Source organism: Lactuca saligna, chromosome 7 (genome assembly GCF_052625555.1).
Source record: "Lactuca saligna cultivar CGN05327 chromosome 7, ASM5262555v1, whole genome shotgun sequence".
NCBI lineage: Eukaryota > Viridiplantae > Streptophyta > Magnoliopsida > Asterales > Asteraceae > Lactuca > Lactuca saligna.
Window position 1 is genome coordinate 5822840 of NC_136423.1, and position 20685 is coordinate 5843524.

The 20685-nt window shown below is 33.6% G+C and overlaps 1 protein-coding gene across 1 annotated transcript; it reads left to right on the forward strand.

Annotated features, from left to right (window-relative positions):
• The first annotated feature begins 15504 nt into the window (after positions 1–15504).
• LOC145004851 (lysophospholipid acyltransferase LPEAT2-like) lies at positions 15505–20410 on the forward strand. Its single transcript, XM_078963856.1, has 14 exons — positions 15505–16146; positions 16285–16465; positions 16551–16610; positions 16881–17044; positions 17129–17192; positions 17719–17787; positions 17916–18011; positions 18335–18379; positions 18488–18558; positions 18820–18886; positions 19069–19119; positions 19619–19729; positions 19808–19855; positions 20123–20410. Exons 1-14 carry the CDS (start codon positions 15629–15631, stop codon positions 20285–20287), a joined length of 1710 nt encoding a protein of 569 aa, XP_078819982.1. The 5' UTR covers positions 15505–15628; the 3' UTR covers positions 20288–20410.
• Positions 20411–20685: the final 275 nt, after the last annotated feature.

The window sequence follows — 20685 nt, forward strand, 5'->3', positions numbered from 1 at the left end:
TAGTCGTCATATATATATATATATATATATATATATATATATATATATATATATATATATATATATATATATATATATATATATATATATATAATTGTCATGTATCTAAGATTATATATAAAACCCTCTAAACAATATAGTTTTGATCAATTTATATCCAAACTAATCATTATATCTTTTTTAATATTCTTTCTTAAACATGTGTCTTACTAAATCGATAAAATTTATTTTCTTTTTCTTTATTGTGTCTGAGAACTTAAAACATTAAAAGTCGTGACCATTTAATCAACCCTACTAAATTCTAAATGAAAACTAATAGAATAAAAGATAAAAAAATATGTCATAACTCACTCAAGCTTTTCACAAAATCATTGGATACAATTTTTCAATTGAAAGACAAAATGATTGAGTTACATTCTTTAAAAAATATTAGTTTTTTATTTTCTTTATTAACTTTAATAATTATTTGCAATAAAAATATATATAATTGATCTTTTTCGTTCCATGATTGAACTTAATTCAGTGGTATTATATTAAAACATAACTAATAGAAAATGAAATTGAATTTTTTTGTTAAAAACAAAATCGTTTAAAAGTATCTATACCTAAGCTTCGGTACATAACAACCACATATTCACTTTTCCCACACACATATATATATATATATATATATATATATATATATATATATATATATATATATATATATATATATATATAAGTTTAATAGGGAACCATTATTAATCAATGAACTAATAAACCAACCAAAAACGTCGAAATTTAAAGCGATCAACGACAAAAAGAAATGTTGTAGACTTTTACAATAGATGGATATGCACCGGATTATAACAAAAATCAATTCCTTTTTTTCATTTAAGATTTTTTTTAGGCCATGTTTTTTATCGGAAAAAAATCAAATATACCGTTGTTCACGATTTTTCGTTCTCTTTCCATAGAAATCCATGATGATCTATAAAAAACAATTTTTTTTTTTTTTTGAAAACATTCACTTCATTTTCTTTGTTGAAAAGTTAATGTCTATTTTTTATAGAAAAAAAATTAATAAATATATCAAATTTCATACATTTTTGTACTTTTTAATCATAGATTCATATTCATGTAAAAAACGATATTTCAGCTCAGATTCACATTATGAACTTGTTCAGATTCATGTTGTGAACCTGTTCAGATTTTAGGTATGGTAAGGAACGATTTCGAGGACGAAAGCGAATTTAAGTGGGGGAGAGTTGTAACATCCCAAGTTTGTCGATTGTAGCCCATAGGGATGGAAGTGTAAAGCCATGAAAAGCATATGTGCTAAACTGTAGTTTTGGGACCAGGAGGAGTATGCTGCGCATACATAAGGGTACGCTGAGCGTACTAGGGCGCGCCCCATTACGCTGGGCATACTCATAAAGGATGAAAACCCTAATATCTCGAGTTGGGAGCTATATAAACATCCTTATGGCTCATTTTCTCTCCTCCTTCTCAGCCTCCATCTTCCATAAGTGTTCTCAAACCCTAGTTCTTGTGTGAGAGAGTGAATTGGTGAGTATTTTGAGTTCTTGAAGGGGAATCCATTGCAACAAATAGTTGAAGAAAGAGATTGGATTGTAGGTCTGAAGTTGTGTCGTGCCCTACAGGAGGTAAAAAGCTTCAAACTTTATGCTTGTAGGTCATAGATCTAGCCTTTCTATCATTATGGAACCATTCTTGTCCCAAAAACCCCCAAAATGGTGTATGGTGCATTTTGGATGAGATAAACTATCCTTTTTGGACCTTGATGAGGTATTAGGTGATAAAAATGAGGTCCTAATGGCTTAACATGTCCCATGCATGTAGTAGAAGGGTCTTAATGGATTAAGACCTTGGATTAAGAGCTTTTTGGACGTCCAAAATGATAAAGTTCGAGACTTTATGAGTCCTAGGCACATTTGGTCACTGGATCTGGAATTTGGGCTTAAGTGCTTAAGCTATTAAGCACTTATTATGATTTTGGTGAGACCCTGCATACGCCCAACGTAAGGTTCTGTACGTCCAGCGTACTAAGTCAATGACCCGTTTTCAGTCAATGTGAAACCCATGTACGCCCCGCGTAACCTTGGGGTACGCCCAACGTACGCCTTCAGGGGACTTTTGGTGATTTTGGGCTTTAAGTTGGGCTACTTTTTGGGCTAGTAGGGTTGGGCCTTGCTGGAATTTCTGAGTAGACATGTTGTGGGCTAGTTGGTGGTAGTGGATCATGGGATTAGGCCCAATAAGTAGGTTGGGCCCAATTTAGTAAATTGGGCCAATAATGGATATATGTATATGGACCTTCAAGTTAAGGACTTGGTGTGGGGCTTTGGCCCAACAAAAGGGAACGGACTTGATAAGTTATGAGGATACTTAACCAAGGGAGTAATATTGGGTATTAACCTAGTATTTATTATTATTATTTGACAGTTCGGGATTCTCGGTAGGACGATAGCCAGAGATTTGCAGTATTTCAGCACTTCTTGCGAGGTGAGTTATCCTCACTGTGCTCAAGGGTCTAAGGCACCAAGGTCGGCCCTTTGGTTTGCTAATTGTGATTGTTAGTATTGTGATATGTTAGCTTGGTATCCTGGTAGATAGGATGGTTATATGCTAGTATGATCTGTTAGATTGGTATACTGGTAGATCGGATGTGGTTATGCTTAGTGACCTATAGTTGGTATGGCTGTCTATATGCTGGTAGGAGATTACCTGCTATGTGCACATGATTGATTGGTAGTTGAGGGTATTCCATCCCGAGGATGATAGGACCCTATTATGTTGTCTTATAGACTGTTATATGATTATATGATATAGGTGCACATGTTTGATTGGTTATAGTATGTTGGCATTCCAACCCCGTGGTTGAGGGCCTAGGTATTCCAACCTCTTGGTTGATTGGAACCATAGTATGTTGGCATTCCAACCCGATGGTTGGGGGGGGGCATGGGGTATTCCATCCCAAGGGATGATTGCACCGATAGTAGTTGTTATATATGTAGTGTGTGGGCATTCCAACCCGATGGTTGTGGGCCGAGAGTATTCCATCCCGAAGATGATTAGACTCGTAGTATGTGGGCATTCCAACCTGATTGTTGAGGACCTATGGTATTCCATCCCGATGGATGATTGGACCCATAGTATGTTGTTTGTTATTATATGTGTATTGTTGTGTGTATGGGTATTTTGGGGGTAACTCACTAAGCTTTCGGGCTTACAGTTTCAATTTATTGTTTTAGGTTCAACGGATGATCGCGGGAAGGCGAAGACGTGACCGTACACTTCCTCGACTTATGATTGAAATTTTTGGGAACTCTGATGCTTAAACTATTTTGAAAACACTTTGTAATAATTAATGGTATTTTGGATATTTAAAAAGTTTTAAATTGGCTTGAATTTTTATGGATGTTACAAGTTGGTATCAGAGCCTTGGTTTGAGTGAATTGGAGGAACACTCATGTGAATCCAGTCTCAAACTAAGGAAAATATTTTCAAAATTATCTTAATGGTTTTTCAAAATAAGAAAGGATGATGCAAAGTGTACGATCAGTCGGAGTCAGTAAGTAGATCCCAAAATACCATGCAGTTATTTGATTATGTGATATTTTAGAATAACATGTTAGTACTAGGCTAGGGATCTTCAGGAATTACATGATAGAATTGTCTGATTACCTGATGCCTTCTAGCCTAGGGTTTTCCCTATATGAAATTGACATCATTACTGTAGTTACTTGTGTATGCATCATGGTTATACATAATTAAAATCTTATAGCCCGAGAATGTTTGATTTGGCCTTATGTTATGTTCTTGTCTGATTGTGAGCTTAGGGTAGGATTAGATATTCGAAAGTCTATGGGGTCCAGCATTATGTATGGCCAGTATACACTAGTGCTGCAGGGTTGGTGGAAGTTTCACGGATAGGTGGGTAGTGAAAGGCCGGGAGGCCGATTATGAGATATTTAGCATTCCTCTAGGAGTTGTAGCAGCGACAAGGTTGGGAACTAGCCGATTTTTTCAGTACCAAGATTTTTATAACATGAATCCCCTGACATTTGATGGTACTCGGATCCGATCGTAGCCATGAGGTGGCTATCTGATGTGGAGGGATGTTTCTTCACATGTTCTTGTCCTGCTGACCAGAAGGTCAGGTGTGCTCTGAACCTGCTGAGGTCTGGAGCAAAGGATTGATGGAGGTTGATTACTGGATCATATTCGGATGAGCAGTGCACTGCAGTTACTTTGGATCGATTTCGAGATATGTTACATACCTATTACGTCTCGCGAGTTGAGTGGGAGAGGCTTGCGCAAGAGTTCTTGGATATGCGATAGGATTCAGAGTCGGTGACGGAGATCACTCGCATGTTTACTGAGAGGGAAATGTTTTGCCCCAAGTTTTCTTCGGAGCAGGCTCAGATAACCCGATATCTGAGTATGCTCAAGACGGACATCAGGCAGTTCGTGTCCACACAAAGATGTGATACCTTGCTAGAGTTGCAGGAGGCCACCAGACGATGTTAGCTTGAGATTGAGTGTTAGCTGAGAGGGCAGAGATAGACCCCGACGCAGTCTCAGCCTGCACCAAAACGAGTTAGGGCCACTGAGTACAGACAAGAGAGTCATAGGGGTCGCACTTGTGGAAGGTGAGGCCAGGTACATGATGGGATTTGCCGATCTTCTTCAGGATGCCATAAATGTGGCAAGGAGGGTCACATCGCGAGGGATTATAGGCAACAGACTCCAGGGGCTGGTGTTAGACTTTGTTACCATTGCGAGCAGGTGGGCTATATGAAGGCTCGATGTCCCTTACTTGTTGGTAGGTGGTCCATATGAAGGCCCAGTGTCCCCTATGTTCCACTATACTGTCTAGAATAATCCATGGTCATCATCTGTACTCCACTAGATGACTGGATCATCGTAAACATCGAGGCCTCTCATCATTTTATCACACATCAAGTCTTTCATCTACCCATGTTTTACCCAAAATTTTCGTAGATATAAAATGCATATATAGTTTAAATCATTTAAAACATGTATAAGTCGTTCATCCAACATAGATATCAAGAACACAAATAATACACACACATAGCACATAATTTATATTAAATACTTCATATATATGCGGAAGATGAAACTATCTATGCACTCACTTGTTAAAGTGGTGAATCTAACTCAGACAACGCTTCGCTTCTAACAATATAATTTCCTTCGACGAAACCTAGTATTATTACCACTAGATTTTAGTCTAATATTTATCGTGACTATTTACGAGCGATATTGTTTTATAAGTGTTAAACATGACTTTTCAACCACTATGTACATACAGGGGTCAGACATGAAACACCGGAGAGCATGACCATTTTGACGTTATAGCACTTCTGAAATCCAACAACCCTGTGCGGTCCTTCAAACCAGATTCCCTGTACCGCGAGTAGTTAAAAGATATTATAATAACACTTTATATTATATATATATATATATATATATTGTTTATAAGTTCATAATAGAGATAATAAATTTAAACCTAAGCTATACTTAAAGTAGGATAAGTATAACTCACTTACCGGGACGTTAGGCTAGGAATCAGGCTCTGCAGGGGCAGAACTTCCGAGCCGAAAAGCTCTTTTTTCTTAGAGCCTTAGGATGAAACCTTGGAAAAAATAAAGTTTGCAAGTATACTAGAGAAAACATAAATCCAAGGTTTCTAGGGTTTCATGTACACCATATGAGTGTTAGAATCAGGGCTGGTCCAGACGGTGGGCAACCCGGGTGACTGCTCAGGGCCCACGTCACCAGGGGGCCCAAAATTTATGAGCTATGTAGTGTATATACATAAAAAATTATTACCTAAATGATTTTTAGGGCCTAAAGTTGGTTTAAACTCAAACTAGCTAAAAAGATAAACAATTTGGCTTGCTTGTTATTGCTAATTGAACGCGTTTATAGTGAATAATAAATGATATTTTTTTAAGCTTTATTATATTTTTCTTTTCGCCCCTGACCACATATACGTTTGGACTGGCTCTAGTTAGAATGCTCAAAACCCTTCAATAATTAATACACATCCGTTGTGAACCATCATTTTTCTCGACAAAAAAAGTCGGTGCTCCCCATGGTGAACTGCTCGACCGTATAAATCCCTTGCCTAACAACTCCTAAAGCTAAGAGGACAACTCTTGTTTCTCTGGTGATGCAAGGCGATAAGGCGCCTTGAAAATTGGAGCCACCTAGGGATCATATTGATCCGAAACTCCAACTACCTCTCGGGAGGTACACCAGGTAAATTCTCAGGAAAAACATCGAGGAAGTCATGCACTACAGGAATATCACATATCAGAACTGATTTCTTCTCATTATCCTGCGTATCAAACATATATACAAGATAACCTAAGCACCATGGTGCATAGACTGTCTCATTCTGGAGGCAGCACAAAAAGCTGAGTCAACCATATTACCCTCTCCGTAAATGGTAAGTACTCCCTTACTTGGGTCTCGAATCGTCACCAACTGATGCTCACAGTAAATCAGAGCCCCAAATCAGTTCAACCAATCCATGCCCACGATGACACAAACACCCCCATCGCAGTAGGAATAAGAATGATTAGATATCCAACCCCACAATTCTCCAACACACAACCACATGCTTGTCAGCTAGAGAGGTCATCAACGGTAGATCTAAGGCCTTACGTGTAATGCTAAAACTGCGACAAAAGGAAGATAGCACAAAGGACCGACTCGCACCTGAGTCAAACAACACTAAAGTAGGTATATAGTTCATAAGAAAAGTACCTAATAGAAGCAACATCATAAGAATATATAAATAAATTGGCAGAATAATAAAAAACACATACCAACAACGACGTCTGCAGTTGCTCTGGCCTCCTATGTTGTCATCTGAAAAGCTCTCCTACAGGCCTTTAGGGCCTCGACCTTCCCCTGGTGACCATTGGTAATACACAGAGTCGCAGGAGCAAGAGCCTGGACTGTCCTAGATGCAAGTTGAGGACACTCAACCTTCATGTGGCCTAATTAGTTGCAATTAAAGCAAACCTGGAATCCCTTAGGGAAATCCTTAGCGATGTACCCCTACTTGCCACACATGTAACACACCATCCCTGTCCAATAGGGACCCTCATGAGTCATGATCCTTTCCGCACTTGCTGTAAGTACGGATCCTCTGACCTTTAGTCCTAGAATCCACGAGTTTGAGCCACTTAGTCTCCGGCTGTAACTATACTAGCCTCATATCTCTCTTCTGTGTCTCTACCTCAGCCTCTCTCATATGGTCTCTAGCTCAATCTCCCTCATCCTAGAATTGGTCTGCAGCTTAGCCAATATCCAATATTGGATGTTCCTAACGAACTCATGAATATACTTCTTCAGGATGCTCAAATACCAAATAACACTTGCCTGATCTGAGGATGCATACTCAGGGAAAAACATGGCCCTCTTATAGAACATCCTGGTGATCTCGATCACCATCTCGGTCATTTGTATGGGCGATAGGACCTACTGGGCCAACCGCTCCCTCTCTACTGCAGGAACAAACTCAACACGGAACATTTCATTAAACTGGATCCCAAGTCACAGCGGAATGCCCTAATTAAGAATAATTTTTTGTCACGAACTTACACCATCCTTCGCTCCAAGGCGAAGGAGGTTCAGAGTGAAACGAACCTTCAAGTTCTTAAGGAATGAATAAGTGTAGAAGCATCCCTCCATATAATAAACCCATCTTATAGCAACAATTGAATCCTTGACCCCATCAAACTTAGGAGGCTTCATGTCGTTGAACTCCTAGTACAACATCGAATCACCCCCATGTGGTTTAGCAGCAACAACTACGATGGTGGTTACAACAACAATAACCTCAGTGACAGAAACATAGTTGTTGTCAAACAGATCACTCATAACAGTCTTTATAGACTCAAATATCTTTGGAATAGTCTCCCTGATTGTTGCCGCCACCTCAGCAACAACAATCCTACGAATCTTATCATCACTGGTACCCAAACTCTTCGGGTCGCTGGAGCCTGATCCTCGGGTAATTGTCATACTGAAATACGCAAGAAAAATGATTAAAACCATGCTAAAGCACTCTCAAACACTATACTCACTCCTACAAGGTCCTTAGTATCCTAAGATTACTTCATGAGTCGCGTACGGATCCTGTGCTTTTAGGAGTACTAGCCCAATACTACCTTCCACACCTATCCGTATTTGTCTCAAGTCATCCTCCGAAGACCACGATTTTCATTCCAGGCGGTGGAGACGGTTGTTGTAGATCGTGCGAGGACGAGAGAACATATGATAAAGAAGCGTAAAGATAATGCAATATTAAATTTGAATGAAGGTTTTCTCTTTACAAGGTCACGAACTTTGATTAGAGAGTGTGGATGCATAAGATCAAGGTCGTGGAGTAGTACATGAATAGTCTAGGTGCTAGTTGCTTTTACATTATTTGTACATTTTGCCTAGTTTTCATTGTTCTTACTTTCAACTTGTTTTGTCAATATTTTTCTTCTTAGTTATTACTTGTATCCGCCTTTTCTATTTGTATGTTGATTTCTATATGTACCTTCTCACCATGCTCATTTTGATTTCGATCTATTTTTTGTTTTAATTCTCATATGTGTGTCTTTTTGCCTTTGTGAAACTCTAGTGATTTTTTTGTGGGTTGATGTTTCACTTATACGTGAATAAAGAAACTTCAACCCGATTGTAGGCAAGAATTTTTGATCTAAAAGTTTATCTTATTGACTAGGATTAAAGCAATACACAAAACAAACCGTAGTGGTTGAAATCAAAATTATTAATTAAATAATTGTTACCGATAAGCAAAATAATCTAAGTGATGATTACAAGAACGGATAATGATTTAAAGGGATAACGAACTTTCAAGTAGTTCATATTTAATCACTGAACTTTTTTTCGTGTTTGATTTACCCATGAATTATTTGAAATTTTCACATGTTCACATTTTACCTTTATAACTGATTACTGATCGGTTATAATCGGTCAAAAGGGTAAAATGTGAATAATTTCAAGTAATTTAAATCAAACATGAAAACAAATTTAGTGATTAAATGTGAACAAAATTGAAAGTTCTTTATCTCTCAAGTCTTTCTTTTTATATGTTAAATGAAACATGGAAATCATAATCAAATTAAAAAATCAATTAGCTTGTCATATTATAGTATATAAAACCGAATGATAATTCTAATTTATATTTTCGGATATTTATAAAAGTGATAATTAGAAATAAAAATTATAATAAAAATGATCAAGTATTTTTTATTTTAGGAAAGCGACATTTTTGTCCGTAATAAGTTATTCAAGATTTTTGATACTAATTTTATATCACATTATGTATTTGTGAAACTCATATATTATATAAATTAATTAAAAAAATATTAAATATCAAAATGTAAACTTTAAGTATTTTTTTAAATTAGATTTTAAAATAAAGAAGAAAAAAACATATTTATTGCAATTTGTAGTCATATCTATTATATTTAATACTTTACTTATATAACTATATGTATTACGTGGTTATTTAATTTTAAACATTACAAAAACCTAGAAATTGATATGTGGATATTATTTATTTCAAAAATACCATAAAATGACAAATATAAGAACTTATGAGAGATTGACATGTGACAAAATAGATATTTATTTATTAGAGTAGATTTTATGACAAAAAAAAAAAAACATTTCGTATAGAAATTTTTCCTATGAAAGAACAAGTCTGAAACCTGATTAATAATTACGAAATTTTAAGAAAATGCTTGTATTTTGTTCCTAAAATATAAAATAAGTTGATGAAAACATAATAAATGAAAAGTAGACACAATATAAGGACTTAAAATCTGATATTTAATTGAAAAATAGATGATATTGAATATTCGAAATGATTATTTCAAACATAAATAAAGAGATTTTTTTAGTTAAAAGTTTTAAGTAAAATGAGAAAACATAAAAATTATATATTTTTGGTCGACCTTATTTCGTACTTAGAGGTCGTAAAACATAGAATGTCATATAAAAACAAAAGGTCTAGAACAAAAAATGACGTTTTTGTTAATATATATTTCTTTTAAAAAAGGATTAGTTATATTTGAAAAGTTGAAAATGATGTTATTGCTCCAAGGTCCAAAGGCAAAGGATATCCACCTCTTCATTCCTTTATATGATATACGAAAATGACAGTTTTCAGAAACCACCTTGAGCTTTGGTTCATCTTACAAACTGTATTCTAAATCAGTACATCGTTTGGCTATCCCTTTTGGTCTATGCAATACCGACCTCCTTTTAACTTTTATCCAATTTACAGTCATACCCTTTAAATCGTTTAAAGACACTTTTTGTTGCGACAAAATTGTAAGAATGGTCCCTGTGGTATGTTAAAAGTAACAACTTTGGTTCAAAATGAATTTTGCTCGTAAGGATGGTCCAATAGTTTCGTTTTGTTGCGAGTTTAGTCCAAAATTTTTAAAACTTTTTATAATGACGGATTTGCCATTGGTATTTTCGCTTTTCAAATTTTTTATGATAGAATCCAAAAAATGAAAAAGAAAAAAAAAAAAAAAATTCTCTCTCTCTTTCTCTCTCTCTCTCTCTCTCTCTCTCTCTCTCTCTCTCTCTCTCTCTCTTTCTCTCTCTCTCTCTCTCGTTAGTATCTCATCATAAAAAAAAACTCCCTCCTCCTTCACTTACGATCAAGAACACCCTACTGCCTTCATAATTTTCGGCTATCACTGCCTATCGCCGTCGTTAATCCACCCTCCTCTCCATCGCCGAAAAAGGGCAACACCTCACCTCATTTTGCAAAAGCCCAACCACCCACCACAGTCGATGCCGTCATAATCCTTTCCTCGACCTCCCTTTCATCTCAAACTCGTCTATCTCCCTTGTTTCTCACTTCTCCGATGAAGAGAGCCACCACAATTGACTGTGGTAGCTCCTCTGCTTCCCCTTGTCGTGACCCACCACCACCCAACATCCCAAATCCAAATCCACAATGGGTGTTCTTGGTTCTTGATTTTGGATCTGAAATAAAACCCAAATCCAAAAGTTGAAGGTAGGTATGTTCTTGGTTCCAAATTTGAAATGAATATGAAGAAGGGTAGATTTGAAACAAAATCCACACACAAAACCTTACCTAAAACGAAAACCCATCATCGATTTGAACGAAAGGTGGATCGATGGGAGCTCTGGCGCGACTGCGAAATCGCAATGAGGTGCAAGGGGGTCCGTCGAGATCGACGACCCTCTATAGGTTTACTCTTTATATTCATTGTCGGGGGACTGTTATAACGAGAGGGCTGCTCCAGTGGCCTCCTTGGCTGTTCTTCTTTTGGAGAGAGGAGAGAGAGAGAGATTTTAATTTTGTTTTATTTTTAATTGTTGTAATAAAAGAAAATTGGTAAATAAAATAATAAGAGACAAATCCTTCATTATAAAAAAAGTCATAGAAAATCGGACTAAACTCGCAATAAAACGAAATTATTAGACCATCCTTGCGAGCCAAATCCATTTTGGATCAAAATTGCTAGTTTTAACATACCACATAGACCATTCTTGCAATTTTGTCTTTTGTTGCCAAACTTCTTGAACTTTGATGTACATTGCAACACTTCACTTGACATATAGAAAATAGTATGACTATCCATAAAATATGCAAATGCATTTAAAAAAGATAAATGGAAGAAATTTATAAACACAATGTTTGAATACAAACAATACGAACCCATTTTGGTAACATGTTATCATTTAAAAATCGCATCGTGTTTTTGTTTGATACGACACGATAGTGTTTTATGCAACACAAACACGACACGACACGATCTCAGTTTTTTTTAATTAACACGAAAACGAACCGATTAAAAAACGACAAACACGATACGACACGACAAATATAACATGAAATAAAAATTAATGTATTAAATTAATATTTATTCATACATAACACGAAAACACGACAAAAAATGTTTAATCGTGTCAAATTTTGAACACGTACACAACACGACACAACGTCGTGTTTTTTACACTTGACACGAACACGAATTCGAATTTCAGTTCCGTCTCAATTTCGTTTCGTGTCGTGTCATCAGTTGTCACCTCTATTTATAATGTATAAACAAGACCAATCATGATGTCTTTTTGCATTCGAAACATAGTATAAAATACAACAACGTTTTTTCTAAAATTCTTTTTATCAATAATTAGATAAATAATTTACTTTATTAAAAAAAACTTATACAACAAATTTAATATTGCAATTTTATTTTCAAGAAAGAACAACTTATTTTATGATTTTTGGTGAATCGTGATTAATAATATTACACTTAGTTTTTCTATTTAATTTTTGGGAAAACTGTAATAAAGTTTTTACATATTTGTTTCATAATCGATTTAGTCTATATATATATATATATATATATATATATATATATATATATATATATATATATATATATATATATATTCAATTAAGTTCAAAAAGTTGGTAATCACATGCAATTTGACAATTTTACCCGGTCAACAGGTCATTTAGCTTTCAATGGCTCATACTCCAAAATTTATTAAAAATTTGCTCCAAAATTTACACTTTTGATCCATATTTTAAATTTTATTGCAATTTTGGTCCAAAATTTATCACTTTGACCCAAATTTTAGAATTTTGCTATCAATTCATCCTAATTTTAGTTTTTTTATAACTTTTTTTTTTTTTCTCAAAATCATATTTTGAATATGTTTTTTCTTTATAAAATCATATTTATAATAAACCTACTTTAACATAAAAAATCTTATATTTTCTACATAATTTAGAATTTTTTTTTTTTTATACGAAATAACTATTTATAAAAATAAGTATTTAATAAGAACATAAATATATACAAATCCGTTTTTATAAAAAAAATATATAAAGACATGTGTTTTACAACTTATTTTATTATAAATACATTTTTATACAAACACATATTTATAAAAAAATAGATACAACCATATATTTCATAGTAAACGTATAAATTTATTTTGTAAAATCATATTTATATGCACCCACATAAGTGTTTGTATATATACACACACACACACACACACACACACACACACACACCTATTTTATAATAAATGCATTGTATTCAAACAATTTATATATAAAATATATACAAACACGTATTATATAAAAAATTATTCAAACACGTTTTTATAAAAACAAATATATACAAACACGATTTTATAAAAAATATAGATACACACCTATTTGTGCGCGCGCGCACACACACACACACACACGCACGTGTATTATGAAATAGATGTTTTTATTTATTTATTTATAAATATGTGTTTGTATACAAACATATTCATAATAAAATAATTGTTTGTATACATTTTTTTTTGTAAAATATGTATTTGTATATATATGTATGTATATATATATATATATATATATATATATATATATATATATATATATATATATATATATATATATATGGGATATGGAATATACATTACAACCCCACTTAAGCTTAGGTACTAAACCTATAACATATATCGTTTTAACATGTTAAATATACTCGGTTTGGTTTCACTTGGTAAATATATCATTCTCCATAACATTTCGTTCTTTCATTATCGTTTTATCATCTCCGTTTTCTTTTCTCAATTATCGTTTATTACTTCATCCAAGTGAACATTACTAAACCCTAAGCCTAAACGTAAACCCTAAATTTAAACCCTAAACACTAAAGCTAAAACCTAAACCCTATATCTAAACACTAAACCCTAAACCCTAACCCTAAACCCTAAACCCTAAACCTTAACCCTAAACCCTAACCCTAAACCCTAAACCCTAAACATAAACCTAAACCCTAAACCCTAAACCCTATTATGTCGATCTTGAATTTACATCTTGAAGTATTAATCGTGAAATCATTAACCGTAATCTTTATATTGTAAAACAATGTATTTTCAAGAGGTTTAGTACCTAAGCTTAGGTGGGGTTGTAATGTATATTCCTTTTTCTCATATATATATATATATATATATATATATATATATATATATATATATATATATATATATATAATCTAATTTGTATATATTCCCTTTTCCCATATAATTTGTGTATATATATATATATATATATATATATATATATATATATATATATATATAAAATCTAATTTGTATATATTTATGTATTTAATAAATACCTATTTTTATAAATAGGTATTTCGTATACAAAAAAGTTTATATGTATAAAAATATAAGAGTTACTATGTCAAAATGTGTGTGTGTGTCTTTTTTTTTGTGAAATACATGTTTGTATACATTTTTTTTTGTAAAATATGTATATATATATATATATATATATATATATATATATATATATATATATATATATATATATATATATATTATAAAAAGGGATTTGTATATATTTATGTATTTAATAAATACCTATTTTTATAAATGGATATTTCATATACAAAAAAGTTTTTATATAGAAAATATAAGATTTTTTATGTGAAAATATGTTTTTTCTTTTTTTTGTATAAATATGATTTTATAAAGAAAAAATATATTCAAAATATGCTTCTTTTTTTTTTTTTTATTTTTTTATGTAAATGCAATTAATATATTTTTGTTTTTGTTTCAAAATTTTATTTAAAAAAAATACTTATTGTTTACATTGTGATATATATGAGTAAATTACTAAAATCGTCCCTGTGGTTTGGTCAAAATTACCCGTTTAGTCTCTATTTTTTTTTGCACTCGGATCGTCCATGTGGTTCGATTTTGTTGTGTTTTTCGTCCCTATGGTTTGGTAAAAACTGCATATTTGGTCCCAAACTTTATGTATGTAACAGACGAAAAAATGCAACAAAATCAAGCTACAGGGACGAAAAATGCAACAAAATCAAATCATAGGGACGATCCGAGTGAAAAAAAGGTTAGGGACCAAACGTGCAATTTTGACCAAACCATAGGGACGATTTCAGTAATTTACTCTATATACTGAAAAACTTTTGGAAAAAGTTTCAAAAAATCTCTAAATTTTTTTGAACAGAAAAGTATTATTATTTTGAGAAAATAATATAATCTGTTATTTGCTCAAATATAAAAAAATATTTTTTTTCATTAATCTAAGCAAAAAATTAAATAAACAAGATTTTTCTGTTAAAAAAACTTTTAGAATTTTACTTTGAAACTTTTTCTCCAAAAATTCGAGACTTATTAGTAGATTTTACGTATTTTCAAGTAACAGAGGATAGATTAAGGAGGAGAATATAACATGGATTTTGTGTGTATCATGAGAAACAATTAAAAGGTACCTATAAATCTATAATTATAAAGTCAAAGCACAAGGATATTCTTGTAAATTCACCACAAATAGACAATGACATGCAAGAAAGATTCTCCCCATTGGAGACGCGATCATTGAGAAAATATATAACATCCAAATGCACCACAACCATTGACGCAAATTTAAAATACCCCAAGAAACACTCGATGGCCTCTGAAATCTGAATTCCCTCTTTCCTTTTGTTATATTTTCAACTTTTTGACCCAAAAAATCCCTCCATTTGATGACCTTCCAACAATGGCAGCGGCTACCGATCTCAAACGCCCTCTAATACTACCTGCCTTCGACGCCAGCGCCCTCACGCATACCTTCACCGATGACAACTCTCCTTCCCAAGTCGCCATAACCATCAATGATCAAGTCGGCTATTTTCAATCTGGAATACCCACAAATCAAATATCAAGTCGTTTCGCCACCCAATCGAATTTTGATGATGATTCTACAAGAACCTATGAAAACCCATATGCGATTATTGGGTCTGATGGATTTGAAGCTTCTGGGTCAACCACGGTGGATCCGTTTAAAAACCAAACGGCGAAGATTGAAGGGGTTTACGAATGGGTCAAGATGTTGATTTGTGTGCCTATAGCTTTGGTTCGGCTTGTGTTGTTTGGGTTGTGTATAATAATCGGGTATATTGCGACAAAATGTGCTTTACAAGGTTGGAAAGATAAACAGAATCCAATGCCAAGATGGAGATGTAGGGTTATGTGGATCACCCGATTGTGTGCAAGGGGAATTCTGTTTTCGTTCGGGTAAGATCACATCAAGGTTCATTAATTGCGCAATCATATATGTCGTTATCTGAACTTATATGCGGCTGCATTTATTGGGGTTCCAAGCATATTTTTCTTGTAATTTTATCAGTCATGCAATTTGTTTGCATGATGCAGCTACCATTGGATTCAAGTGAAGGGGAAGCCTGCTCCAAGGGATGTCGCTCCTATCATTGTAGCTAATCATGTATCATACATTGATCCAATTTACTTTTTCTATGAATGTTCTCCAACAATCGTTGCATCCGAGTCCCATGATTCTATGCCCTTTGTTGGAACAATAATTAGAGCTATGCAGGTAAATAAAAATCATTAAAAGTCTAATAATCTTTTTGCAGTTTTTTCCCATCTAATTTTGTTTATGTTTTTATCTTTTTTTTCAGGTAATATATGTGAATCGTTTCTCATATCAATCACGGAAACATGCTGTAAATGAAATAAAGGTAACAAGCCTTCGTTCATCATCTATTTCCCCCCAATTTCCTTATCTGATGTGTTTGTTGTACAGAATAGTATTATGGGTAAATTAAAACGCTTTGTTCAAAGACTTAAAGAAAATTGATATTTCTGGGATCCTTATTGTTGGAAGAATAAACCCTTTTGCAGAAACATAATCTAAAGAATCAAAGAAACGTTAAAAATGAGTAGTCGTGTATTTTATGTATATGTAAGCAATTTGATACAGATGTTTGCTTTTAAGGATCTGAATACAGAGAAAAGCGTCAGGCAGTAGATTTCCTCGATTACTTTTGTTTCCTGAGGGAACCACAACAAATGGAAGGCAGCTTATTTCTTTTCAACTCGGTGCATTTATTCCTGGTTATTCCATACAACCAGTGGTCCTTCGATATCCTCATATTCATTTTGACCAATCATGGTAATACGCATCGTCTCTCACATAGAAATTCTTTTTCTTAAAATAATTTATATGATGTTTAAATTGTGCGTCACGTGGTTGTAGGGGTCACATTGCTTTGGCGAAACTCATGTTTAGAATGTTCATGCAGTTCCACAATTTCATGGAGGTATGTACTTCAAAAGTGCTGATTTTGTCATTTTTTCTAAAAAGAAGGGTAAAATAGTCATTTTCTCTCGTTCAACAGTTTCTCATGACAGGCATCGTTTACCCATACAATAATTTACGGGGAAAATAAGAAACTAGTCTTAATGGACTTAATGGGGAAAAGACTTTATTACATTTTTAGGTGTTGTTTCTTTTTTTATCCCTATCAAGTCCTCTAAGGGTAAAATGGATGAATAGGTAATGATGTCTTTATGGATAAAGTGATGTATACCTTAAGCTCTGTTTCTGTTTTAGACCGAATAGACCATCTTAATGAAATTAAATGACCATTTTAACCTTACTTTAAGAAAATAAATTTCACAATATTCATCAGTTATAACATGAGAGGAGGAGTTAGGAGGAAAAAAAAAAGAAGGGTTAGTGTCTTGATAGAAAGCCAGCTTTTTTTTTTTTTTTGGGGGGGGGGGGGGGGATGTGAATTAATTTAAAAAGAATAATATTGTTTTATTTTATTGCAAATTAATCAGGTTGAATATCTTCCTGTTATGTCGCCCTCACAGCATCATAAGGAAAGCGCTGCACGTTTTGCTGAGAGGGTAAGTTTGTCTTTTCTGTTATAAGTTATAACCACAGTTTCATAGCTTTTTTAGTCTTTATTTTATAGTAATTTGTTAATTTTAAAGTTCCATTATTTTGGTTCAAAATAACGTTTGTGTTTTTGCAGACTGGGAGAGCCATGGCTTCTGCTTTAAATGTTGTACAGACATACCATTCTTTTGCTGATTATGCACTTCTTTCAAAGGCAGTTCAGTCTGGACAGGTATATATCTATATAATTCTTTATTTTGTCATTTTGAAGGGCATTTTGGACATTTCAGAAATAGACAACACTTCTCTAGAACGATCTGTCTAATAAACAACGCAATTCTCATAGTAAAAGAGGAAGTTTTTTTACAATATTATTGTCATTGCTATAAGCAATGCGGTTTGTTTATAGCTTGTATGCTAGAAATGCCTTAAAGATGGGCAAAAAGACAAAATTACCCCATGAAGGTTTTGGTCATATGTATCACTTTTTCTTGTTGGTTGAAGTAAGATATGTCCATATTTTAAAATTCTAACCATATTTTGTTGTTTTTACAGGAAAGTTTGTCACCATTTATGGTTGAAATGGCAAAAATTCAAAAAGTGAGTTTTTGTGACCTAGTTTGCAGTTTCTTTTTTCAATATAGAAATGATAATTCTTTTTCTAGTGTTTGATAAAATTGCTTAATTGAGGTGAATTTGTGTCCCTAGTTATGTCATTTGAGCTCTTCAGAAGCTGTAGAATTCTTGGATAGATTTCTTGCAATGAATCCAGATAGCAGGTATATTTCCGTATATCATCCTTTCAATTAATTATATACAGAAGATTTTAGAAAAAAAAAAGACCTTTGTATGTTTGGTGGGATTTAACTATCATTTCAAACATAAAAAAACTCGTGTTATACAATTGCATTCATTTAATTTGCAACAGCAGGGGGGATTAGGTGAATTTTTCACATAATCTTTTAATATTGCCCACTTAAAAGAGTTAAGATTCATCAGTTTAACAATATTTATATAAAGTAGTTGCATTTCATTTGCAGTGGATGTGTTAACATGGAAGATTTCTTGAGGGTTTTAAGATTGAAGCCTAGTAGCCTTTCCACAAAGGTCAGTAAAAAGACTACTTCATACCTTTTGATGCATTTATTGATTCTTTTCTATCAATTTATATAAGTGAAAGTGTGATTTCTGTTAACATTTGAAGTTAACCTAACAGAAAAATAAACAAGTGGAATATATTATGTTGCGTTTCTGCCATTGATGACTTGAAGTTTTCATCTTTGCTACAGATTTTTGGATTCATTGATGTTGAGAAGTACGGAATTATAACATTTAAAGAGGTAACCATGATCTACAATTTGTGTTTATACGAGATCACAAAAAGGGGACCCACTCACAAGGGTGTCTTTTAGACTGGTCTGTTTCTGTTTGCTATGTTGCATTATGCAGTTACTGATAAAATGACTAAAACCATTATTGTGTGGGTCTTACCTTCATTTATTATGATATCATATAAATGGGGCCTACAAATTGAAGCAAAGCTTTTAGAGCAGCATTCATTGCGGGGTCTGTTTCTTTCTATTTCAAGAAGCTTGTAGAACTGTTCTTGTATGAATTAAGTAGTTTTTGTTGGGACCTTTTTGTGGGCCCATCTTAATTTATATCCACACACAGTTAGGCCCACTAAAAAAATGCATTGAAGCCTATGTAGGTCATGCTTTTAAGGGGTATTTGTATTTCTATTCTGTTTTATACATGGCATTCTTTGTGGGTCCCATTTCACCGTTTGTTTCTTTACCATGGCTTTTATTTATTTATTTATTTATTTGGATCATGCAGTTCTTGGTAGGATCAGCCCATGTTCTGAAGCTGCCATTATTCCAAAGAGCATGTGAAGTGGCTTTTAACGAAAGTGATGAGGATAAAGATGGTTACATTTCCATGCTCGAAGTAAATATTTTATATTTATAAATTCTTTTTCAACCTTAAAAACATTTTCTAATTTGTTTCCTTGTGAACAATCAACAGTTTGGAGGTTCCACAAGCCCAGCCATTCCTAACTTGGCCATGAGCGAGGTTAATATAGTGTTTGTTTGTTGTTACACAGACAGGACATGACGTGACATAACAAAACAAATGACTGATGTCAATAGGACAAAAGTGGTGGGACGGGGACTAGTCCTTGATCTAGTCTGTGCAAAAGATGTGAATGTCATTTTTATACCTGTCATTGAAAATAGCCCTAGAAAGCATGTCCAGTCCAGTCCTGTGTAACAAATAGAGTCTAACTGATGATTCTTTGTGTGGAAAGTGGAAAGTGAGTTGTTAAATATGTAAATGCAGATACACGCGCTCTTTGATTTGTTTGACACGGATGGTGATGGTAGGATCAGCAAGGATGATTTCTTTACTTGCTTAAGAAGAAACCCATTGCTCATAGCACATTTTAATCACCACTTCATGCATAAAGACTTGAATGCAGCAACAGCTTCAGAGGAAATTGTTTGATGGTTCCTCTTCTTTTCTTTTATTATATGGCTGTGCTGAAGGAATGTACAAAGTTTCCAGGCATGGTTTACAAGTCATTATAGCTTTGAAGAAGTAATTACTCATTGGTGTTTTGGTTTTAGTGGGGGGAGGGGAGGGATTTAAGTGATTTCTCTTTATAGTATATTGGTTGTGGAATATGTATTCATGAATTTTGATTTTTTTTTTGTTACTTTGACTTTTTGATTAAATATAAGTATAGTTAAAAAAAGAATGATTCTAGTTATGTTCGACTTTTGATAAAAAATCATTTCTCAAAAATAGATGACATTGTTTGCTCTTCTCCAACAATGTTGTTTATGTCATCGTCTACATGTCCCAATGCTTTTGGGATGCAATGGATGGTGTATGCAAGACCC